The sequence below is a fragment of the Hippopotamus amphibius genome, chromosome 9 (genome assembly GCF_030028045.1).
Source record: "Hippopotamus amphibius kiboko isolate mHipAmp2 chromosome 9, mHipAmp2.hap2, whole genome shotgun sequence".
Classification (NCBI taxonomy): domain Eukaryota; kingdom Metazoa; phylum Chordata; class Mammalia; order Artiodactyla; family Hippopotamidae; genus Hippopotamus; species Hippopotamus amphibius.
In genome coordinates this window covers 48999314-49025701 of record NC_080194.1, presented here as the reverse complement: position 1 = coordinate 49025701, position 26388 = coordinate 48999314, and the positions used below count along the sequence as shown (strand labels likewise).

Sequence of the window (26388 nt, the reverse complement as noted above, 5' to 3'; positions counted from 1 at the left end):
ATAGAAGGAAGATAAATTTTGAGATCTCACATACATGAATATTCTGCTCTGTCTTTGGTTGGTTGTGTGCTGGGAATAGTATTCTGAGGTGAAATACATTTTCTTCAGGATTTTGAAGGCATTGTTCCATCCTCTCCTAGCTTCCATTGTTGTGATTGAAACTCTCCAAGCTATTTTAATTCCTGATCTCTTTTGGGGTGACTTGTTTGTTTTTTTTTCCTCTCTCTTGAAATTTTTTTGATCTTTCATTTTTCTGAAAGTTATGGTAATTTGCCTTGTTTTAGGTTATTTTCATCCACTGTCCAGTGTGGGTTCTTTCTACCTGAAAATTTATCTCCTTCAGTTCTGGGAAATTTCCTTAAATTATTCTATTGATAATTCCTTTTCCTTTATTTCTCTGTTCTTGCTTTTTAGAGTTGTTATTATTTGGACTTTGGGCTTACTGGTCTGATTATCTAATTTTTTAATATTTTCTCACTTTTTTTCTTTTCTATCTATTTGCTCTACTTTCTTCAAAATTTCTTCAGCTTTATTTTTTAATCCTCCTGTTGTGCTTTTCATTTCTGTTATATTATTTAAAAAAATCTCTAGATGTTTCCTTTTGGCAGTAGTGTCCTTTTTTGTTGTTTCATTGTTGCAGTATCTCCATTTAGCTCTCAGAAGATATTTTATGAAGTTTCCTTTATCCTGAGTATGTTTTATTATTATTTTTCTTACATGATTGCTTTATTCTCAGTTAAAGAATAATTCTTGGTTACTCACAGAAGAAGCTTTCTTTTTATATCTGGTCATCTTCATTGAAAATCTGTACATAGAAGGGAAGTTTATTTATTATGAGCTTCTCAAGAAGGTTATCTGGATTGATTTGAGTGGCATAAACAAAAGATTTCACCTGGCATGTCAAAGTATATTCATTGGCAGATGGAAAATCTTCAAAAGCAATAATGTTTCCAGATAATTAATCATTATGTACACATTCAGTGTCTACAAGATAAATTTATGGACTACCTGACCTGAAAGTAATAGATCAGAAAATCGATTTAATTTTCATACTGTAAAACTTTAGCATAATTTTTTCTCAGGGAATATTAGAACCAAAGTGACATAAATATTTACCTGAAGCAGCTAGTCATTTTTATTGTTAAGAATATCTATCAAATACTTTTTTTTCCCTTTAGGAAATTGAAGGCATTGTCCCATATTCTCCTAGCTTCTGTTGTTGCGATTGGAATACCTTTAAATTTCTTACCTTTAAAGAGTAATTTGGAAAAAGTAAAAGCTCCATAAAGGATAATATCATTGATAACTGTATATTTACAAAAGGAAAGTGTTCAGCACTCTGTGTGCCTATGTACCTTCAAACTAGTGAACATTGTGAAGATAATACATTGAGTACTATGCTACTCTTTTCTCTGGACTGTTCTGGGAAGAGGTATTTCTAAGACTGTAGCTAATAGTATTTTATCTAGCAGAGACCCAGAAGAATAACTCAGCATCTCGTATTATAAGTTAATAATTTTGCTCAATTATAAATAGGAGACATTTCTGTTCATTATTTTATGCATAAGTATGGTATGGAGAGACAGCTTAAATACCAAACTGCAACTTTTAAAGCTAGCAACTCTAGGTTTGTGACATAAGGAAAGAACATATCAAATGCTGTAGGTGCTCAGAAGAGATATTACTTACAATTGGAAAAGTAGTAAAACACAAAGCACGTGAGTTGGGCTTTTAAGGAAGATTTTGATATTATGGAGATGGAGAAAAGAACTTTCCCTGTTGAGGAGTGGTAGCAGAGTTGCACAGGTAGAAACACTTGGGGAACATAGAAAATTTCAGTTGAGCTCATGTGTCAGGTACCTGAAGGATCAATACTTTTTGTCAGGAGGACTTAAGACGTTAGTACTGTTGTTGGCTTAAACAACAGAAATTTATTTCTTTCGGTTCAGGGAGAGAGAGAACTCTCTGGTCTCTTCCTTTTTTGATTTAATTGAGACATCACTGACTCATAGCACTATATTAGTTTCAGCTGTACAACATAATGATTCTGTATATGTATATAATGTGATGTGATTACCACAGTAAGTCTAGAAAGGATGCCAAGCATTAGTTTTTAAACTGCTTGAATGATTATAATACAGTTGAGAACCGCTATTGTTAGGATTCTTGGGAGGTTTCTTGATAAATTTTCTCCATGGTTTTTGATAATATAAGTAAATCAGATACAAACATTCATAATGTTCAAGCAACTTTATATACGGGGGACCCTTGATTTTTGTATTCATGAGCAAAGAGGTCATGTGTTATTAATACATCACTTAGTGTTCCTTGAATCTTTACTAATTTTAGTTCATATATTTGTCATATTATTGTATCATGATTTCAATTAATTTTTGTCTAAAATAAAGTATAGAAACACAAACTTCTAATATATTATAGCTTGTCTCTAAGAATTATTGCTATTCTACTATGAGAATTATAGAGGACTTCTATTTTGAGTTTTCTTATTTATGAAATGAGCATAATAGTATTTATCTCTGGGTGGTTGCAAGTGTTAAATGTATATTATTATTATCATTTTCTAAATTATGCACTTCTGACATGTTTGATTTTTATTTAGTAAGTATTTATTGCTTTGCCATTCAGAAAAAATTAAATAAAGCATACTTCCTAATAGTAAATATAGAGTAAACTATATCATCAGTTTACTATGCATTTTAGAAACTCTCATGTCAATATTAGAAAAGCATTTAATAGAAAGTGCTATTTTAAAATAACATTTTTGGTATCATGCTTTTAAATGTTGAGTGCATTCAAATTGATTGGAATGCTATTTAAATATTCCTATAGGATGCTAGTGAGCAAAAGACAGAACTTGAAAGACTAAAGCACAAAATAGCAGAAGAAGTCATTAAAATTGAAGAAAGGAAAAACAAAATTGATGATGAGTTAAAAGAAGTACAGGTAAGTTAAGAAAAAAGGAGACATTGTAAGAGCTATTTACATTTTTGATTACCAGCTTTACATAGGAGTTTAAATATTATTTGCATAAGTTACTTTCTAAAAGTATTATAAATGTGGCTTTCACTTAATACTATTTATAAAAGAGAAGCAGGAAGGAAAATTTGCTAAGGGAAGCAGACAAATTAACTGATGGTCGTTAAAAATAATCTTTCCGTGAACCATGCTGTTTTGACTGTAGAGGACAAAATATTTTGTAAATGAATTAAGACAAACTCTTAAGTTTTTTATCTTGCGACTTGATTAAATAAGCAAACAAGTCTTAGAATATAAAGAGCCTCTTGAAAATGGCAAATTGTCTCAAAACAGATTTTCCAAATTAGACTGTTGCAGTTATGGTGATGAAAAACTCTTACTTTCTCAACTTGAACATTTTGTACTTCGTGTGTTTTAGAGCATTTTGCTATTTGAAGAGAAAGGATATTAATAACTAAGTCATTTTTAATAAAATGACAATAAATATTAGATAATTTGTAAATAGCGATTTTTTCATATATATTTTTTGAAAGTTAAAATACCCTTTTTGTTTTCTAGCCTCTAGTCAATGAAGCTAAACTAGCAGTTGGAAACATTAAGCCAGAATCTCTTTCAGAAATTCGTTCACTGCGTATGCCACCTGATGTAATCAGAGACATTCTTGAAGGAGTTTTAAGATTAATGGGTATCTTTGATACATCTTGGGTGAGCATGAAGAGGTGAGTTTCTGAATTTGGGAAAAATGTTATTTCATCAATGAGTTATACATTCTTTCATATTTTTAAATATTTCTTATATCTTTTCTCAAACTAAATTTCATCTGAGTACCTGGTTACACACTTTCCCCTGATTTTTTAAGATGGTCTGTGTGATCATATTTCAAGTCTCTATAAGTGATTGTTAAAAGTGTCAAAGGAGAAGAGGAATGCCTTAAAGTCTTTAAGAACATCTTAATAAACATAAATATTTATTTGGTCCTCACACAGTACAGAGCATTGTGTATACTCTGATTTACTGAAGAAGAAAATATAGTTACTATTCTCTACGAGTCTTAAACTGTTGGCAGAGGCAGAGAGACACAGACACAGAGAGCAGGCAAGAGCCCCAACAATAATATAAGAGAGATGTAAACTGAAAGAGAAAACGCTGATTATTAACTCAGCATGAAACTATGCAGCTTTAGGTTTCACAGTATAACAATGGTATTATGGTTTGTGCTGCTATTCAATTCCATTTTAGGACTTAGGTTCATAGTGGAGTTCTTTTTCTATCTGACGTGGAAGAGGAGATTTAGATTGAGGGAGCACTTTAAAATATCTTTCTTATAAAGGAGTCAGATTATTTTCTTGCATATCCTAGAATGTATTAGTACCCAGGAGGTCACATAAAGGGATGAGGGTAGAGTTCAAGATTATAATTCCTTCACTGTATTGCTTCAGTGTATTCACAGAACATTAGAAAACCTGTTGTGCATCTTTCTGGAGCTCCTTGTCTATAAAAAATGATGAATGGTACTTTAGAAGCTTAAGTACTTTAAAAGTACTCTATTTTTTGGTTAACTGATAGGTTAAAAGTATTGTATACACCACTTTGTTAAACTGATATTTTTATTAAAAATAGGAAACTTCAGCCTCACTTGAAGTAACATGCTTTAATTTTAGTTTCCTTGCAAAGAGAGGTGTGAGAGAAGACATAGCAACCTTTGATGCACGAAATATTCCAAAGGAAATAAGAGAGAGTGTTGAAGAACTTCTTTTTAAAAATAAAGCATCTTTTGATCCAAAGGTAATTTTTAACAGTTATGCTATAAATTCCCTTTCCATACTATATAATATTCTGCTCATCAGAATGTAATGATTTATCATTACTGATTGTTTACTTTACCTAAAACTAAAAGTTTGTTATAATAAGTTGTAAGTATAGTAGCTGGGAAGCATTTACCAGAAGAATTAGGTAAACTATTGTAGAATCTAGGGGGTTGGGGGTAGGTTTATTATCTCAAGTGGTTTTTGAATTTTATGATGATCTGCTGTCAGTGGTAAGTTCCTAACTAATCATAACTTCCAACTTGCCTGTATGCTTTTATTTCTTCTAGTATATTTGTCATATAGCAACAGTTATTTCTGTTGGGATACTTATATCAAATTTCAGTGAACAGTTTAAATTCCACAATTCTGGTCTTTTTTAGATCCTTTATTCAAAATGTCATGTACTTCTTTGGCACCAATAGCAATGGTTTCAAAATTACTTTTATCTAATAGAGATCTGTCCTGTGTATTGAAAGGAAGAATTGATGCTTGGACTTTGTTGTGGACAGCACACGTATTCATGATAAACGTGACTAATAATTACTTATGTCAATAAAATGTCATTATATTAAAGATTGTGGTTCAAAACTATTTTTAAGAAAAAATAGAGTTTATATATTTTTCACTTAATCAGAATAGTAATTCACTTTATTTTTATTTTTGCTATAAACCAAAAACTTCATTACTTGGCATAAATTATTAAAGAAATGCTTAAAGAAAATATGCTAGAATTAACTTTGCTTTTATTTGAAATTAAGTTAGGATCCAGGATAATCTCTGATGTATTTTTCAGAATGCTAAGCGTGCCAGTACCGCAGCTGCTCCTTTAGCTGCCTGGGTTAAAGCCAATGTCCAGTACTCCCATGTCTTGGAACGAATTCAGCCTTTGGAAACTGAACAGGCAGGATTAGAATCGTAAGTGAAATATAAAATTCTAAACTTTATTTTATATAAGCAATTCTAACCTTTATTTTCATCGAGTTGATGACTTAGTTATAGTGTTAGGATTTATTTCTTGTCTGTATCTAAAAATGCAGCTGACAACATTGAGTCAATTAAATACAAATTAAGAATGTAAATCAAGATGATGGAGTGGAGGATGTGGTGCACACCTCACCCCAAAACACATCAAAAATACGTCTCCATGTGGAACAATTATCATGGAAAACTACCTAGAAACTGGCAGAAGAACTATACAACCAAAGCTGTAAGAAAGAGCTGCATATAATCGAGTAGGACAGGAAAAAAGGCATTTGGTCAGGACCTGTGCCCCTGGGAGGGATCTGTAAGAAAGAGCAGGTCCATACAGGTAGACCCTTGCTCTGGAGAGCGAGGAGGTTGAGCCACAATCTGGGCACCCCAGTCCTGGGATCCTGCATGGAGGAGACAATCCCCCTTGACTGCTGGGAAATATACCAAGACAGACAGAAGGGCTGGAAAAGCCTAGACTCTACTTACAAGGAGTGCACGCATGCTGGCTTGCTAATAATCAGGGTGGAGAGAGCTTTGCATTAGTGGCTGCTGCCTTAGCATGCTTCCCAATCTGAAGGGGCAAGCAACCCAGCCCCACTTACTCCATACCACAGACTGGTGTGAGATCTGCACAAAGACTTGGTCTCGCTATGCAGAGACAGACTGGGAGGCTGGGGTATGATCTGAGTGCAGCCATGGAGGCCATTGTCAGTGTGCAAATAAGCAGTGCCACAAAAATGCCTAGTGACTAAGCACTGAAGCTCAGGCAGACAGCCTTGAGAGAGAGAGACAGCCCCGAGGGCCTGGGGTGTGGTCCAGGTGGGGTGGTAGCAGTTGCCATCAGCACGCTCAGGAGTACAGAGCCTTTCATCCCCCAGTGAAAGCATCCCTAGCCTTGCTCTAGATCTCAGGTGAACACAGCAGAGGAAGGGATACAACCTTGGGCTGCTTCTGAGGGGAACTGTGAATATCTACACAGGTGGTGTATAGGTCCTCTGTGACCGCGTGGTCCTTACTTCAGCAATCACCTCCTTTTGGACAGGGCTTGAACTCATGGGCATTGGAACCTGATCAAGCCTGACCATCAGGGCTTTACTCCAACAACTTGGGAGCAGAATTCACCCCTGACTGGGCATTGACAGCCATGGAGCAGGGAAGAGATCCCACTTCACGTCCTGTACAGGCTCTAGATGCTACAACACAGCCATATTGCTTATCAAGGGGATAACAGCCAGCACACCCTGAAGAATGATGTGATGGCAACTGAAACCAGCCATCACACCAAAAATGTTGGACTTACAGTCTACACAGGGATGCTCCCACATAAAAACACCCCTTCAAGACCACAGTAGATAACTGTTTATGCTAAATTCATAGAGACAGAGAAAGTTTTGTAAAATGAAAAGGATGAGGAACTACTTCCAATTAAAAGAACAAAATTAATCTCCTGAAAGAACAAATAATGAAACAGACCATGCACCAGTCTACTAGATGCCAAATTTGAAAAGGAGGTAATAAAAATGCTAACTGAATAAAGAAAGATTATTGATAGAAACCCAGATCACTGTAACAAGGAACTAGAAACAGAGAGGAACCAATCAAAAATAGACAATTTCCAAGATAAAAACCACTTTAGAAGCAATGAATAGCAGACTAAATGACACCAAAGAACAAATAAGTGATCTGGAAGATAGAATAATGGAAATCACCCAATTAAAACAGCAGACAGAAAGACAAATGAAAAAAAAAAAGAAGTCAACATATGAAATCTGTGGGATAATATAAAACGTGCCAACCTATGCAGACAGGGGTTTCAGAAGGAGAAGAGAGAGGGGGTTGAAAATGTATTTGAAGAAAATATGGCTGAAGACTTCTCAAAGCTAAAGATGGAAATAGATACCCAGGTATAGTAAGCACAGAGAGTCCCAAACAAGATGAACCCAAACAGACCCACACTGAGTCATATCATAGTTAAAATGGCAAAAGTTAGAGAGGATTCTAAAGGCAGCAAGAGAAAAATGAAGATTTAGTTACGAGGGAACCCCCAAAAGGCTATCAGCTGATTTCTCTGCAGAAACTTTACAGGCTAGTAGGGATGGCATGATTTATACAAAGTACTGAAGGGAAAAACCTGCAACCTAGGATGCTGTACCTAGTAAGGTTATCAGTTGGAATAGAAGGAGAGAGAAAGAATTTTTCAGACAAGCAGAAACTAAAAGAATTCATCAATACTGAACCTACCCTAAAAGAAATATTAAAGGATCTTCTCTAAATAGATAAGAAGCAGGAATCTGTAGGAAAGGAAAAGCAGAACAGAAAAGGCAAATATATAAAAGGATTGAAGATCACTTTTAAAAACCAATACATAGACTAAAAAATAATAATAAAATTGTGAAAGCAATTATAACTACAATTAACAGTAAAAGGATAAGCATGACAATGTAAAATAGGACATCAAAATCACAAAATATAGGGGAGGAGAGTATAAAAATGTAGATTTTTAAAAAATATGTTTGAACTTGAATGACCATCAGTTTAAAGCAAGCAAGTAGATCTAGTTATGGGTCATCATACTTGAACTCCATGGTAACCTCAAATCAGAACCATAATAGATTCACCAAAACCAAAAAGAAAGAACTTAAACATACTACAAAAGAAAATCATCAACCCCCTGCTCCCGCCAAAGGGAAAAAAAAAGAAAGAAATAAAGAACTACAAAAACAACTGGAAAACAAGGGTTAAAATGGCAGTAAATACATACTTGTCAATATGTCACTGAACTAAATGCTCTGATCAAAAGACATAGAGTGGCAGATTGGAGGAGAAAAACCAAGAAACTATAATTTGCTGCCTTCAGAAGACTAACATGATGAAAAACACATACAGACTGAAAGTGAGGGGATGAAAAAAGAGAATTCATGCAAATGGAAACAACAAGAAATTGGAGGTAACAATACTTTTATCAGATAAAATAGACTTTAAAACAAAAGCCATAAAGAAACAAAAAGAAGAGCATTATATGATGATAAAGGGATCAATATAAGAAGAGGATATTATGCTTGTACTGTAGGAGCACCTAAATATATAAAACAAATACTAACAGACATAAAGGGAGAAACTGACAATAATACAATAATAGTAGGAGACTTTTAACACCTCACTGACATCAATGGATAGATCATCCGGACAGAAAATCAGTAAGGCAAGACAGTTCCTAAATAACACAGTAGAGCAGTTGGACTTAATTGATATCTGCAGGGCACTACATCCCAAACAAAAATCAAAAACAATCCGAATTCTTTTCAAGCTCACATAGGATATTCTCTAGGGTAGATAACATACTAGGTCATAGAACAAGCCTTAACGAATTTAAGATAATAAATATTATTTCAAGTATAGGAATATTACTCAGCTATAAAAAGGAATGAAAGGGAGCTATATGTAATGAGGTGGATAGACCTAGAGTCTGTCATACAGAGTGAAGTAAGCCAGAAAGAGAAAAACAAATATTGTATGCTAACTCATATGTACGGAATCTAAAAAAAAAAAAAAATATGGTACTGATGAACCCAGTGACAGGGCAAGAATAAGAATGCAGATGCAGAGAATGGACTGGAGGACACGGGGTTGGGGGCGTGGGGGGCAAAGGGGAAGCTGGGAAGAAGTGAGAGAGTAGCAGAGACATATATATATATACTACCAACTGTAAGATAGATAGCTAGTGGGAAGTTGCTGTATAACAGAGAGATCAACTCCATGATGGGTGATGCCTTAGAAAGCCAGGAAGGGGAGGGTTGGGGGGAGTTGTGGGAGGGAGGGGATATGGGGATATGTGTATAAATACAGCTGATTCACTTTGGTGTACCTCATAAGCTGGTACAAGAGTGTAAAGCAATTATATTCCAATAAAGAGCTGTAAAAAAAAAAAAAAAAAAGGTGAAACTTACTGAAGGTCTTTTAGCCAGCACATGGTAACAACCCAAAGCCAGAACTACTATCCATACTGATGGGGGTGGGTTGTATGTATTTGTCTCCTTTTTTTAAATTCTTTTACAGTAAGTCTTTCATTAAATACTGTTTCTTGTCATTACTTTCAAAAAAAAAAAAAAAAAGTGTATTTTCTGACCACAGTGGTATGGAACTAGAAATCAACTACAGGAATAGAGCAAAAACATGGAGAATAAACAACAGGCTACTAGAAAAACAGTGGCTCAACAATGAAATCAAAGAATAAATCAGAAAATACCTTGAGACAAATGAGAATGAAAACACAACCTTACAAAATATATGGGATGCAGCAAAATAGTTTTAAGAGGGAAATTTATAGTGATATAGGCCTTCCTCAAGTAATACGAAAAATCTTAAATAAACAACTAACCTACCACCTAAATGAATAAGAAAAAGAAGGATAAACAAAACCCAGAGTTAACAGAAGGAACTAAATAATCTTTCCCTCAAAGGGAAATAAAATAAGAGGTCAAAAAATGATAGAAAAGATCAATAAAACCAAGAGCTGGTTTTTTGAAAAGGTAAATCAACAAACCTCCAGAAAGGCTCACCAAGAACAAAAGAGAAAGGACTCAAATAAATAAAATTAGAAATGAAAGAGAATAACAACTGATACAGAAATACAAAAAGTTATAAGGGAACACTGTGAACAGATATATGCTAACAAATTAGACAACCTAGAAGAGATGAAAAAGTTTCTAGGAACATACAGCCTGCCAAAACTGAGTCAAGAAGAAATGAATAACTTGAACAGACTGATTGTTAGTAGTACAATAGAATATGTAATTAAAAAAAACTCTCTGCTAACAAAAGTCCCAGACTGGATGGCTTCACTGGAAAATTCTATCAAACATACAAGGAAGAGCTTATACCAGTCCTTCTAAAACTGTTCCAAAAAATTGAAGAGTAGGGAACACTTCCAAATTCAATCTATGAGGCCACCATTATACTGATACCAAAACTAGACAAAGACAATACAAAAAAAGAAATTTAGAGGCCAATATCTTTGATGAATATAGGTGTAAAAATCCTCAGCAAAATGTTAGCAAAACGAATCCAACAATACATGAAAAGGATCATACACCATGATAAAATTGGGTTCATTCTGCGGTCACAGGGATGGTTCAAAATATGTGAATCAATCAGTGTGATACACCTCATTAACAAAAGCAAAGACAGAAACCACATGATCATCTTGGTAGTTGCAGAAAAAGCATTTGACAAAGTTCAACATCCATTCATGATAAAAACTCACCAAAATGGGAATATAGAGAACATATCTGAACATAATGAAAACCATTTATGACAAACCCACAGCCAACATAATACTCAGTGGTGAAAAGCTGAAAGACTTCCTGATAAATTCAAGCACAAGACAAGGATGCCCACTTTCACCACTTCTATTGCCACAGCAATCAGACAAGAAAAAGAAGTAAAAGGTTTCCGAATTGGAAGGAAAGATTGAAAACTGTCACTACTTCAGATCACATGATACTCTTAAAGAGAACCCTAAAGTCTCCACATAAAAACTACTAGAACTATTAATGAATTCAGCAAGGTAGCAGGATACATGATTAATACACAGAAATTTGTTGTATTTCTTTACAGTAACAATGAAATATCAGAAAGAGAAAGCGAAAAAAAAAATCCTGTTTAAAATTGTGTCAAAAAAAGTAAAATACCTAGGAATAAATTTTTCTGAGGAGGTGAAAGACATATATGCTGAAAGCTGTAAAACATTGATATAAAGTAAGATGAATCAAAGAGACAAAAAGATATCCCCTGCTCTTGGATTGGAGGAATTAATATTGTTAAAATGGCCATACTACCCAAAGTAATACACAGATTTAATGCAATCTCTATCAAAATACTCATGACCTTTTCCACAGAACTAGAACAGATAATCCTAAAACTTATATGGAAAGACCCCAAAGACCCAGAATTGCCAAAGCAATCCTGAGGAAAAAGAACAAAGCTGGAGGCAACTCTCACAGACTTCAGACTATACTACAGAACTACAGTAATCAAAACAGTGTAGTATTGACACAAAAACAGACATATGGATCAATGGAACAGAATAGACAGCCCAGAAGTAAACCCATGCACCTATGTTTAATTAATCTATGACAAAGGAGGTGAGAATATACAATGGAGAAAAGACAGATTCTTTAACAAGTGGTATTGGGATAGCTGGACCAGCTGCATGTAAATCAGTGAAATTAGAACACTCCCTTACACTATATACAAAAATAAACAAAATGGTTTAAAGACCTAAATATAAAACATGACACCATAGAACTCCTAGGAGAGGACATAGGCAGAAACATTCTCTGATATAAATCAGCAATTTCTTGGATCGGTCACCTAAGGCAAAAGGAATAAAAGCAAAAATAAACAAATGGCACCTAATCAAACTTAAAACCTTTTGCACAGCAAAGGAGGCCATCAGCAGAATGGAAAGACAAGCTACAGAATGGGGAAAAAATATTTGCAAGCAGTGCCACTGACAAGGGGTAAAATATATAAACAATTCATACAGCTCATCAACAAAAGGCAAATAACCCAATCAAAAAATGGGCAGAAGGCCTAAATAAACATTTCTCCAGTGAAGACATACAAATGGCCAACAGGCACATGAAAAGATGTTCAACATCACTAAATTATTAGAGAAATGCAAATCAAAACCCCAATGAGGTATCACCTCACACAAGTCAGAATGACTATCATCAAAAAGTCCATAAATAATAAATGCTGGAGAGGCTGTGGAGAAAATGGAACCGTCCTGCACTGTTGGTGGGAATGGAAACTGGTGCGGCCACTATGGGAAACAGTATGGAGTTTCCTTAAAAAACTAAAAATGGAGCTATCAAATGATCTTGCAAACCCACTCCTGGGCATCTATCTGGAGAAAACCATAATTTGAAAAGGTACGTGCACTCCAGTGTTCACTGCAGCACTATGTACAGTAGCCAAGACATGGAAGCATCATAAATGTCCATCCACAGAGGAATGGATAAAGAAGAGACACATAAATGAACGTATATACGAAACAGAAGCAGACTCACAGACAAAGAATACAAATTTATGGTTACCAAAGGAGAGAGGGAGGGAGGGATAGATTAGGAATATATTATTAAAACACATAAACTATTATACATAAAATAGATAAACAACAAAGTTTTACTAAATAGCACAGGGAATTTTATTCAATATCTTATAATACCCTAGAGTGGAATATAATCTGGAAAAAATAATAGGCGCACTATGCTGTACACCTGAAAGTAATACAATATTTTAAAATAACTATATGTCATTAAAGAAAAAGAGAAATAAATAAATTTAAAATTGAACAGACTAAAAAAACAAAAGAAAAAGCAATTAAAAGATGGATAGCAGAATCAACTCACCTTTTTTCCTCCACTCTTAGGTTGTTGGAAAGATAAGTTGGTACAAGTTCCTTTAGAAAGAGTCAAAATTTTGTAAAGCAATACTGTTAAAGTACGAAAAGTAGATTTTAGAAACTTAGGGCTTTTATATTTTTTTCTCTAAGTTTTAGGAAACTTTTAGTATATAATTTCCAAAACATTATCTGGCAGGTGTGGGGAAAATTTAATAATTTGCTTTTGAAGCTTAAACTTTCAATTTGCCATTGTTACTAAGTAAGTATTATATTGTATCTTATTTGTTCTGAATGCAGACAAAGAGATATGTTATGTTCATGGTTGTTCAACTTTTAAAATTATTACTTCTTACTCTGCACAAGGAGATTTTTAGCTGCTTAGGTTTCTTTATTTTCTCAATATAATTACATACAATTTTTGTGTTAAATCATATTAAATGTTTATATTATTTTGATTGTATTTTTTACAGCTTAGACATGTCATGTTTTATGAGTATATTTCCTTTCTTTTATACCTTTTGTTATTCTTAATAATTGTCTTATTTTTTTAATTGATTTTTTTTTCTGTTTATGTATCACATATTTATCTACAGTCCTGTCAGACCTTAAAACATATTTGGAATCTATGTGTTCGATTTAATTTTTTCTTAGCACTATCCTACTTAGAGCCTTTTGTCCTCCTGCTTCAGTGTGGGTTAGTTCTTCCCAGGCCTGCAGTTTACAGTTTAAGTTATCTTGAGATTACTTTTCACCATTATTCTGGGGTTACATTTGTCTGTTTTCTGATCATATTCTTTTATTTTGGATCTTTGTCTTTCTTAGTTTAGTCCCTCATTTTTATGGAACACATCGTCCATAGTAGCTTCTTTTTTTTTTTTTTTTTTTTTTTTTTTTCAGTTACATATATTTTTTTAATTTTTTTATTTTTTTGGGGGTACACCAAGTTCAATCATCTGTTTTTATACACATATCCCCGTATTCCCTCCCTTCCTTGACATAGTAGCTTCTTAAACAAGGTTATATGGGATGAAAAATATTTTGAGATTTGCATGTCTAAAATTATCTAATTATACCATTATATGTGATCAATAATTGGGCTGGGTTTAAAATACTAGACTAGAAATAGATTAATCTCATGATTTCGAAGGCCTTATTCTATTGCAGTAGTTCTCAAAATGTGGTCCCTAAACCAACAGCATCAATGTTACCTGCAAAATTGTTAAAAGTGCAAATTTTTGATCTCCTTCCAGGCTTATTCGATCAAATATGCTGGGGAATGAGACCTTACAATCTGTATTTTGACAAAACCTCAAGTTGATTTGTGCAATGCACAGATTCCCAGCACTGCGTAGCAGGGTGGACTAGCCATTTGATGACAGCCTCTCAGTATTTGTGGGTATTTTTGAGAGGAGTAAGCCAATCATTTCTCTAGAAGAATCCTAATATCTTCTGCCTAGAGATTGAACAGCGATGGTTGGGGGTGGGTAAGAGGTATAAGTTTCACTTTCAGGGATGTATTAAGAGGGTAGTCTGCTCTCAATGGAGGAGGGAATCTGAGGTCAAACTCTTTATATTATCAGTTATTAAACAATCTTCTGCATTTAGCTCTATTATTTTCTTCAGAGGTACCTGTTGTCTATATTTCCCAAACACTTTTGAATACTTCTTTTGGCCTGTCTTCCTGCAGTCATTTAACTTTTGGCCTTTTGGGTTTTGGCATGTCAGTTATCACCTTTCAAAATTTTATTAAAATTGCTCCTTTGTAATACTCTTCTTCATTGTCTTTATCCTTGTGCATGTGTGTCTTATTTATTCCCCTTGTTTCATTTTAGTAGGATTTTAGAAGGGATAGAAGATAAATGAATACTTTTACTCTTCCATTTTTATCCAGAAATCTGTGTGCACAAGTGTTTTAAAATATAAATTTCTGAAAGTGGTATGGTTAGGTCAGAGAGTACACTTTTAATTATAGCATTGCTTTTCAAATCAAATTCTAAGTGAAGGTATTGTAACTATTGAATTATTGACTGTTTTCATTGTCATTTATTTACTGCAACATTACATTTTAAGGTGCTGTTGCTGCTTTTTGTTGATAACTAAAGTGGAATGACTTTTATAAAATTGAATTATATTTTAGAAATTTGCGGAAAACTGAAGACAGAAAAAGGAAACTGGAGGAGCTTCTTAATTCTGTTGGTCAAAAAGTGTCAGAACTCAAAGAAAAGTAAGTTAAGTTTTGAAATGTATTTTGAATATTTGACAACATACCTCAACTAATACTTGAATTTTGAAAATCTTAGTTGTAATCACTACATTGTTTGATTTATCACTCTAAAATGGGGAAGAATGTAAAATAATATAGAATGTATTCCTTTTTAAAAATTTTTACAAGAACAAAAATATTTTAAGTTTCTATTTATATAGCTATTGCTATAAATATTCTCAAGCATTGGAAAATTGAGCAGGAAGAATTGCATGTAATGTGTTAATTCTAGGAGTGTTTACATTTGCTATTCTCATTTGTTTATTATTTTGACTTCAAGATTTTAGACTCCTTTATTTCAGATGATGCTATAGGACCACCTATTCCATAATCTTTCCAGAGGTACATGGTCATGTTAAAAAATTTGCCCTTTTTGGTATTAAAAATATTCCTGCATGAAAATATTGTACTCACATTTAAGAACCATTTGTGAATGTGGTTAATCTTAAAACCTTTCATGTAACTCTATTTTCCTGTGATTCTTTTCTAATATAGGATAGAAAATATTGGTATAGGAATTATTTTAAATGTGGAAGCATTTTCCTTTAAGAATTATGAAGATTGGGAAATTGGAGAAGATGTCAATAAATATAGCATATGTTATTACTAACTTTCAGTTTTATGAGACTAAAACTTTTCTATAAACATATTTTTTCTTTAAGTGGTGTGTTATGTTTCTCCTTTTTTTCTTATGGAAGAAATGCAAATTATTATACCAAGAAAAAAATTCATCAGACTAAAAACTATGCATTTTTTTCTATATATAGTTAGGAAACAATTATCTCTATTTATAGTTATATATATTTACTTATAGAGAAAAAAACAAATCAAAAAATCTTCAAGCCCATAAATTGACTGTTTTTAATATTCCTGAATTTCTTTTGTGTTAGACATTTAGAAATGAAATCACATAATTTCCTTTCTGGTATAATTAGAGAAGTATAAGGAAAATAATATATTCTTTCAATGTTACATGCTCAGAATCAGTACTTAATAATACTCAGATAATTGTCAGATATTTATTGAGTAGTTAGCTTATGGTCCCAATGTTTTGTCTCCATTCATTAGTCATTTGCATGTGTCAGGTGTTGTCCTAGGCACTTTATATATTCATCTTTTTTAGTATTTAAAACAATACTGAGAGGTGGGTATTCTTATATTTTGCCGATTAGGAAGCTAAAGATTAGAAAGATTTATTTGCCTAAGTTGAGCAGCTAGTAAATGAAAAAGCGAGCATTAGATCCTATATTTGTCTGACTCCGTAAAGTTCCTTTTCTTAGTCACTATACCATACTACCAATATTTTGGAAGGATTATTATGAAAACCTTCTGAATAATATGACGGAGGAATTGAATTTTTAATTTTATTTAATTTTAATTAATTTAAATTTGGATAGCCACATGTGGTTACTATACTGGACAGGTGATTCCTAGAGTCTTATGTTCAGGGCAGGGAGGAATAGAGCACTTAGAGAGCCAATAAAAAGCACTGTAAAGTGCCTGGAACTTAATATCAGACATATCCATGTATGAATTTTAGGTCCTCTGCTTACTGTTGGGGAGACCTGTGCAATAATCTGTTTGGATCTAAGTCTCCATATTTATAAAATGAGAATTATACTACTTATTTTGAACTATCCTGAGAATTAGCACAATCCTGGGCATTTTGAAGGCACTTACATATTTGTTGAAGGACTAAGTAATCATGTGGAATATTACTATTGTATTTAATAAAATAATAAACTTGTACAAGTATTTTTAAGGAAAATAATTTTAAAAGAAGTTTTAAACTTTGGAAAATGGGCACATAGGGATAGAATATATCTAATGGTCTGGATATTTGAGGTGAGTTTTAAAATTTTACATATATTTTTGATAGGTATATATTTGAGGGAGTTAGAGTGAGGGTTGAGGTAGGGATAAGGAAGGAGATGGTATTCTAGGCAAATGGAACAGCAGATAAAGGGCACAGCAGATAAAGGATAGGGCATTTTCTGAGAATATAAAATTCTTCAGAATTTGACATGTTTTACTAGACTGAATAAGATGAAATAAAACTGAAAAGATAGATTAGATTAATCTTATGACAGGGCCTTTGAATGTCATATTGATAAGTTTATACATAATGTAGTAGGACATCAAGGCCCGGTGAGACTGTTCCCCTTTAAATGTATGCATTGGTATTGTGTCTATTATATTAATAATTTATATGCAAATATTATCAATATTATAGTTAATTAAATTATTGTATAAAAGTTCACTTTACTACCTAAGCATAATTTAATTAAATCTAGCTTAAATCCAGTTGCCTTTAATTAAATTTTGACGTTTTCATAGATTTCAGAGCAGAACTTCAGAAGCTGCCAAACTTGAAGCTGAAGTAAGCAAAGCCCAAGAAACAATTAAAGCTGCAGAAGTCTTAATTAATCAGCTTGATAGAGAACACAAGAGATGGAATGCACAGGTTTGTTTGAGAGAGAGAGGTCATAAAGAGGCATAGGAAATCTATAACATAATATATTTGTTAACAAAAATGAAAAGGAAAAAATATCCATTAAATTCCAGCCAGCTTAGAATAAATGATCTAGATGTTAATGGCCATGGTGTGAATTAATCTTTAAGCGAAATATCTTTATATGAATGGATTTTAGACAGAGCAACCTATTCCTCTTTTAGTTAGGGCAAGGTAGGGATGAAAATGAGTTGATGGAAAATTTAGTGCTCTTTAGAGCCTTTTTGGACCTACCTTTGTCAAGACAGTCCTCTTAGGATTTGACACTGTCGGCCATTTATTTGTTTTTGAAATTCTCTCTTATTTCAGCTTTTTAAAGTGTCTCTTGTTTTTGTTTATTTGTTTTGATTTTGTTTTTGTTTTTGTTTTTTTGAACCAGTTAGATTCCTTCCGTTGCTGGATCCTCCTTATCTGCTTATCCATTAATATTGATTGTCCCCTCAGTATTCTCTTCCTCAGCTCCTTTCTCTGCAGATATTCAGGGGTTTCTCATCTAGACTTAAGAATATCACCCATATGATGATGCTGACCAGAGCTGTATTTCTAGACTGCTGATTTTTAAATTTGTATTTGTAATTACACTTTAGATATTGTCATCCAGCTGTCTCAGGAACTCAATACATGTCTAATTTAACTTATTTTCTGACTGGGATGGGGAGGGTAGGGGGGAGTCAAGGGAGGGAGGGAATACAGGGATATGTGTATAAAAACAGATGATTGAACTTGGTGTGCCCCCCCAAAAAAATAATAAATAAATAAAATGAAAAAAAAAGAAAAAAAAACTTTTCTTTTCTCATCTCAAATCTCTTTTTTATTTCCTATGTCTCATAAGGCATCTTTCTTCTAGGCCTCAAAACTAAAAATATGTGATTATCTTAGACTCCTTTATTAATTTGTATCCCTTTACAAACATCCCTCATGTTTGTCTTCCATCCTTAATGCTCTTCTTTTTCTTTTTTCACCTGCATTTTCCTGACTTGTCTTTCTCCTATCTGACCCTTTAGTTAGTTGATTCTTACTTGTCATCTGAATTATCTTTCTAAAACTCAGTCTCATTACATCATTCACTGCCCTGTTTAAACACTTTCAATGGCTCATTATTACCACAGATTAAAATTGAAGCTACTTTGCATGGCATGGAAAGACTTTCAAACCTTCCTCATTCCAGTCAGCTCGGTGTTTATATTGGTACTCTGTCTACTCAGTCTTATGCTTTAGCCATACTATGCTTCTAACTAAAGTCTCTAAAATGTTTTTTGCCTTTGCTCATACTCTGTGTATCTTAATCATGTTTTACAAAGTGATGCAATTCACAATATTTATTAGAATCGTTAGGAAATTTCAATGACAAAATATATTCTTCTTTGCAAATATGTTGGAATTTCATGCATTGTTTTAATGTCACAGCAAGGTCTGAGGTCTTGTTGGTATTTTTACATTTTGACAATTGTATTCAAGGCGGGTTATTACTTTAAACCAATAAATGATTTTTTTCTTTAGTCAAAACTTCAGTTTGTGAAGCAATCAATATTTTTTTCTCCCTTAGAACATATCCATATGTCACTCTATCTCTCTCCCTCTTTTTCCAGGTTGCAGAGATAACAGAGGAATTAGCTACTCTTCCTAGAAGAGCTCAACTAGCTGCTGCATTTATTACATATCTTTCTGCTGCTCCTGAGGGTCTGAGAAAAACCTGTTTGGAAGAATGGACCAAGTCAGCTGGTCTTGAAAGTTTGTATTTAGTTATTCATAAATTTGGAATTTCAAAATACTAAAAAGCTCATCTTTTGATTTTTGTCATTTTACTTTTTTTAAATGAGGAAAATTTTCTGTATGTTAAAAGATACCATAACTACTTTAGATTTGCTAAATTCTACAAATGTTCTGAGAATCACTTTATTATAATGACTCTTCTACCCCTAAAATCACTTTTTGCAACTGAGACCACTGAATTCTTTTGATACTGTATGAATGCAGTTATACATTTTATTAAGTTTTACACTAATTTCATATGGTAAGATGAGAATAGGAATTCCAAAATTCTTTGTGAATTTTGTGGTTTTCACAAATTATTAGTTGTGAAACATTCATTTCATAGAAGAAATATAGTTCAGTTGAGTTTCATTCCTTTGCATTTTTTTAAACTTTTTTTCTCTTTACCTTCTGGTACTAAATGCAGAAGAATGGATTGCATATTAAGAATGATCATGGGCATCTTCCATCCTCGAGATGGAAGATGCCTTAAGAGGACTGGGGCAGGGAGGGTAGGGGGGACTCGAGGGGGGGGAGTCAAGGAAGGGAGGGAATGTGGGGATATGTGTATAAAAACAGATGATTGAACCTGGTGTACCCCCAAAACAATAAAATAAAAAAAATAAAAAAATAAAATTAAAAAAAAAATTAAAATTAAAAAATATTGTTCTAAAGAAAAAAAAAAGAATGATCATGGGACTTTTGTTTGAGTATATTTTAAATGGCTTTATTTCCTTTCCTTCATCAAGCACAAGATTATTGTAGTAAAGTATTACTGATATCTTCAATTTTTCAGAATTTGATCTGAGGAGATTTCTTTGTACTGAAAGCGAACAGTTAATTTGGAAAAGCGAAGGCCTACCATCAGATGATCTTTCCATAGAAAATGCTCTTGTTATCTTACAGGTAATTAAGCTACTTTAATTTTCTCATTAGAAATGTTTCTTTTGAAGCTTGCTCTAGGAAGTACCTTCTTCAAATCCTTAGGCTTTCACAGTTAGTCTTAGTTACCTAGAAGTAAAAAATATTTTGCTAATAAAAATCCATTTGTGATTCAGTTAGCAACTCTGAAATTTTCAGTGTAATTTATTTTTTACCTTAATATAAAAGTATAAATTAAAATGGTATTATTTTGATGGCAAAATATTTTGAATTGAACTTCCTAATGATAATAGAAATATTTTAGGGATACTTAATTCATTTGGCTGTGTAGTTCTTTCATCTAGAGTATGTTTTAAAAATAAAAATTTTTACTTTTATTTCATTTTGTTCTACAAAGTTATGCAAAGTGAAGATGGATAAGTTTTGGATTATAAGTTAAAGATGACCATGTGCATATTTTGGAAAATTATTCTTTTACATAGTATATGTTTCCCAAAAGTCATTGTTTAAAGTCGAAACAATTATACCTTAATTAGCAGTGAATGTGAAGACCAAATTCACAATTTTGTATACAAGCAAATAATTTCTTCGTATAAGTTTGATTTTTTACCATTAATTTTGTTTACCTTTCTGATATAGAATTTGGAAGATAAATTTCCCCCCTTAAAAGTGTTTTGTTTTTTTCTGTTCTTTTTTATCTCAGCAGTTTATAGTCTGTGTTACCAGTGTTTTCTTTCCTCTCTACAACCCTTCTCTGTGTCCACACACCGTTTGTTTATCCCATAACTCCACATATCAAAGAAAACATGAACATTAAATGCTTCTCCTTAGGTAGAGTAAGCCATATTTTTATAAGATTCATATTGTGGTCCCTGTTCATTCCTGGGTAATTTATTCTCTTTGATTTGACCTATTTATTAGCTGACTATACTTTGACTCATTATATTGGTGTCTTACCAGCACAGAAGTTGCCGAATAAAGATTAATTAATTTTGCCTTCTTTTAATTTGATTTGGCTTAAATGTTATTTTTTAAACATTTTTTCATTATTTTTCACACTAGAATTACAGTCTGGAGTTCTAAATGTGTATGTAAATAAATTCATTACAACCTAGTACTTTTTATCATGTTATTCCTTTCCCAAGTTTTCAAAATCACCTCTTTTTCCTTTTTCAGTAGTCCAAGAAAGCAATTGTTTGCAGATTAAAAAAAAAATTCTAGTTTAAGAATTTTTCTTTTTTATTCCATAAGAAATCAGAGGCCTCTAGAAAAAACATGTTACAATAATTTTTAGTTTTTACTGATAATAGTAATTGAAAGTATTTACTTTTGTATTCTGAATTAAATTGTCTTTCATGATGAATTTGGGGGATATTGTCTTTGAAAGTAATTTTAATAATAAGCTTAGTATACTTTGTGTTTCATATTGCCAAATTTCTTACAGACATATGCATTTATGTGTCAAAACAAAGCCATTTGGAAAAATTTGTTAGAGTAATTAGTCATTTTGTTGAAATGAATTTGCCATTATGGTTAACATTCTGTCTGAATTCTAAGGTAGACTAGATTTAGAATAAACTGTTGTAGTTGAGGGTCTGGTAGGATAGCACAAGTCTATAAAATCTACTCATTAACATTACCATGTGATATGAAATTAGATGTCTAAGTATGTGCAAACTGGATTTCTGGAAGTCTTCCCTGAGAAAAAGTGACTTAAGTGTGTTGAATTAAATGTATTTTTGATTCAGAGATATAGCATGTCTCTTCATTAACTACAGTAAAGCTTTTCAAAGATTCTTCCTCTAAGTGCAAGCTTTCCCAGATTCAAGGCCTATAGTCACTTAATCACTTATTGGTGTTAAGGATAGTCTTTTATATCCACAATTATTCCTTTGTTTGCCTTATAGCAAAGGATGCTTGGAATTCTCATATTTGGGTTAAGCTAACTATTGAAGTACATGTGTTGTCTGGGTGAGGAAATAGTTGAATAATTATCTACCACAGCCCTTGTAACAAAAATCAGCTTTATTACATTAGCAGAAAGCTCATAGGACCTGTGTCTTTGAGGAGCAGGGGAAAAACTTGGCCATGGTAACCATATATCCTGGATTGCTTGGACTATTATTTATACCTGTTATCCTGATGTAATTATTAATAATTTTTCTTTTCCTCTCAAAACTGTCCTGGTTTGAGTGATAATTGTATGATTTTTGTAATATTGTGGAACTCAGGGGATACATGGAGAGTATGAGACTATTAGACACTATGGAGAGGTGTGAGTTAAAAGAATCCAGAAAGAAGATGGAAAAATATGATTAATTTAAATTTCACAGTATTATAAATTTTTCTTGTGAAGACATGTACTAGGTATTTGTTTTTTATTGTTTATGGACAGTTCAGTGTTGAATTAGTTTTCTTTAAACCACTCAATTTCTGAGACTTTTTTTCCCTTCCTACCATTTAGTGTATGCTGAGGAAATGCAAACTAATTTGATATTAGTCTAAAGAATATAAAATTGTAAAGGTAAATTACATGGGGAAAAATTTTTTTAAAATTTTAAATCCCAAATACAGAATGATAATCAGTACTTATGTGTACTTACTATGTTTTTCATATATTATTATTTAAGAATTAATACCAGTAAAGCACTTAAACATTTAGCTCAGTTAAATTTCAGATCAGCCCTATTTAGTGGATACATTATTATCCCTTTTGTAGATAAGAAAGTTGAGACACAAAAGGGTTAAGTTTCTTGTTCAAGGTCACAGAGCTGTCAAGAGGTAGAGCCAAGATTCAGGCATTGCCGTCTAGCCAGTCTGTGCTGTAGGGCTGCCTCCCATAGATATATGTGTGTGTTTCTGTATGTTTTAACTTATTTATTTTGTCTTGTTCCTGTTAATGTAATTCTCCTTATCTTATCAAAAGATGAGCTGTAGTTTTATTTACAAAATGTTTCTACTCTTATCCCACTTGTAGTTATTAAAAATAAAAATAAAATTATAGAGTTTTATAGATGTTTTAAAAATAATCTGTTTGTTACTGGATGAAAGTCAAAAGATACAAACTTCCAGTTATAAGATAAATAAGCACTAGGGATGTAGTGCACAACATGATAAATATAATTAACACTGCTATATGTTATATATGAAAGTTGCTTAGAGAGCAAACCCTAAGAGTTCTCATCACAAGGGAAAAGTTTTTCTATTTCTTTAATTTTGTACCTGTATAAGATAATGGGTGTTCACTAAACTTACTGTGATCATCATTTCATGATGTTTATAAGTCGAATCATTGTGCTGTACACTTTAACTTACACAGTGTTGTGTGTCAATTATATCTCAATAAAACTGGAAGGAAAAAAAAGTAATCTCTTTCAAAAATGTCCCCTACCTAAACTTTGTTTTTTCCTCAAGGAGAGAAGAATTAAAATAGATATCATGTGTCACTAGCCTGTGACCTCTGTTCTGAGCTCCTGATCTATAGTTCTAATTTCCTATGAGATGTTATTACCTGGAGCTTTGTAGGTAGCTAAAGCTCTGTTTTTAACCATTTATTTAAAAAAAGTTTTAGTCAAGAATCTTTCTGTGGCAAAGTATAGTACAGTTTTTTGTTTTTTGTTTTCTTTTAAAGCAACTTATACTTTTAAATAACTGAGATATTCGAAAGATTGGGACTAGCTTCAGGATTTGAATGATGTTACCAGGACATCTTTCTTTCTCTCTCTCCATCTTAAGAGATGAATTTATTTTTGGGTAGTTTCTTTCTACCCTGTGTTAAGAATAGACATTGGTGACTCCAGGTTTACCATTATCATAGTTTATGTTCTCAGACTGAAGATATCTCTTCCCTTCCTTTCCAGTATTTGTATCAGTCCCCCCCAAAAGATTCTGATTGGTTAGCTTGGGTCACCTGCTCATCCCTTGTGTGTAGTGCTAGATGATTGATAATCCTAGGAGAATTGCATTGAGTGGGGCACACACACTAGGCAAAGGTAGCTATGTACTCTAATAATTGTTTCTCTTCCTCCTCTGTTCTCTATAAGCGGCTTCTCTTATTTCCTAACACTGGAGATGTCAGTCTTGGTCCAGTAATGCAAATTGCAAATCTGTAACTCATTCTTACTGTGTCTCTTTAATTTTACATTCACTTAGTTATTCAACAAGTCTTGTCAAATCTGTTTCTCAAATGTGTCATGAATTCATTCCGTTCTAACCACATCTACTGCCAGTGGCTTCACTTATGCCTTCATCATGTTGTACCTGGGTAAATACATTCTCATAGCAGTTGGTCCTTCATTGTTGTTGGAATGAGCCTCCTAAAATGTTAATTTGATCATGACAATTCCTTGATTAATTTGATTAATATATTTCTGTGACTGCCCATTTCCTGCAGTATAAAAATTTCATTATCCTTAAACATGGCATAAAAAGCTCTTCATGATCAGAAAGACCTCTGATTACTGATGCCATTTTATATGTATCATCTTTGCCTATACTTTTTTACTCCAACTATGGCAAACTACTGGTAGTTTTCCAAATACTCCCAGGCTTTTCATTCTTCTCTGAGTCATGCTGTTGTCTTGGCCTAATTTGCTTTTTTTTACTTCTTTACCTGGCTAAGTCCTATCTTTTTTTTTACCTATTTGACTTGAATTGCTTCCTAGTACCTTCCTCTAACTCCACCATGATCCACCTATAGAATTTTGTGTCTCTTTGAGTATAAAAAATTTTGTTTTTTGCTTCTTTATTGGATGTGTGGCCAATGAGCATAAGGGAATGTATCTTATTAATTTTTATATCTCTCACTTTGTCTTATTGTAATCATTATTCAACATATGGTAGATGAATGAATAGCACGAATGAATGAAAGCTCAACATTTTTGGATCTACTATAATTTGTTAAATGTAGAATTTAACCACATTTAATCATGGAACACAGACCTAAAGTACAGTTAGAGGTCTTCTGTGAATGTCTGGAGAAGTATAAATAAGATGAACACAAACTTGTAAGTATTCTTTGAAATTCTTAACCATATTTTCTGTGCTAAAAACATGATTTTTTGAAACATTATCTTATTCTCTTTTTAACTGCATCAGATCATTTGTTTGAAATCATGGGTAAGAACTTTTTTAAAATTTAAAATAATTATTTTTGTATTTAGGCAAAATCTTGTTTACTCGTGGAATGTTTGCTATTGAATACTAGCATAAAATGAGATCCAAAACCAGGTGTAATACTTTGGTAGTACTTGAGAGACTATTTCCTAGCCATATTATTTTTCTAGAAATAGCACATTTATGTGGTAGAGTGGTAAGTTAGGCCTCCAGAAATAGATGCTGGGTGAAGATCATACAGTGGGGTAAAACTGGGGGAGCTTTGGTGGGAGTGGTCCACTCTGGGTGCAGGCAAAAAGAGGCTGCATTGTCTGTAGAGGATTTTAAGACAATAATAAAGCTATTTTAAAGTCAGTCAGCTCTTTGTCATCACCATGTGCTGGCGATTTTAAACAGCATTTCTGATAAAATGCTGTTAATCCCCAGGGTATGTGATCCCTACTATCCCCCTCCCTCTTGGTATGCCACTAAGGTAACGTCCGTGTACTTATTAGATCCACCCCAGTTCTAAGTCTTCACTTCACTGTGATTTTCATGTGTTATCTCATCCCTATAGCACACAACTGCATTATGTTTTTCAAGTAAATGTGAAAATTTAAGAAAAATTAGGTTAGTTATTTAAATCTAATTTGCTAGGTAACAATGACTATTAGATGGTTTAAAATGTATATATTTATTT

General features: G+C 32.9%; 1 protein-coding gene across 2 annotated transcripts in view; it reads left to right on the top strand.

Annotated features, from left to right (window-relative positions):
- The window catches only part of DYNC2H1 (dynein cytoplasmic 2 heavy chain 1), a 332321-nt gene that overhangs the window by 105418 nt on the left and 200515 nt on the right, over positions 1-26388 (top strand). For both annotated transcript variants that reach the window (XM_057747706.1, XM_057747705.1), the window contains 8 exons: positions 2851-2964; positions 3556-3716; positions 4659-4782; positions 5599-5720; positions 15323-15409; positions 17786-17912; positions 19550-19691; positions 20509-20618. In XM_057747706.1, coding sequence (XP_057603689.1) covers positions 2851-2964; positions 3556-3716; positions 4659-4782; positions 5599-5720; positions 15323-15409; positions 17786-17912; positions 19550-19691; positions 20509-20618 — 987 coding nt within the window. The remainder of the gene's footprint in view (positions 1-2850; positions 2965-3555; positions 3717-4658; positions 4783-5598; positions 5721-15322; positions 15410-17785; positions 17913-19549; positions 19692-20508; positions 20619-26388) is intronic.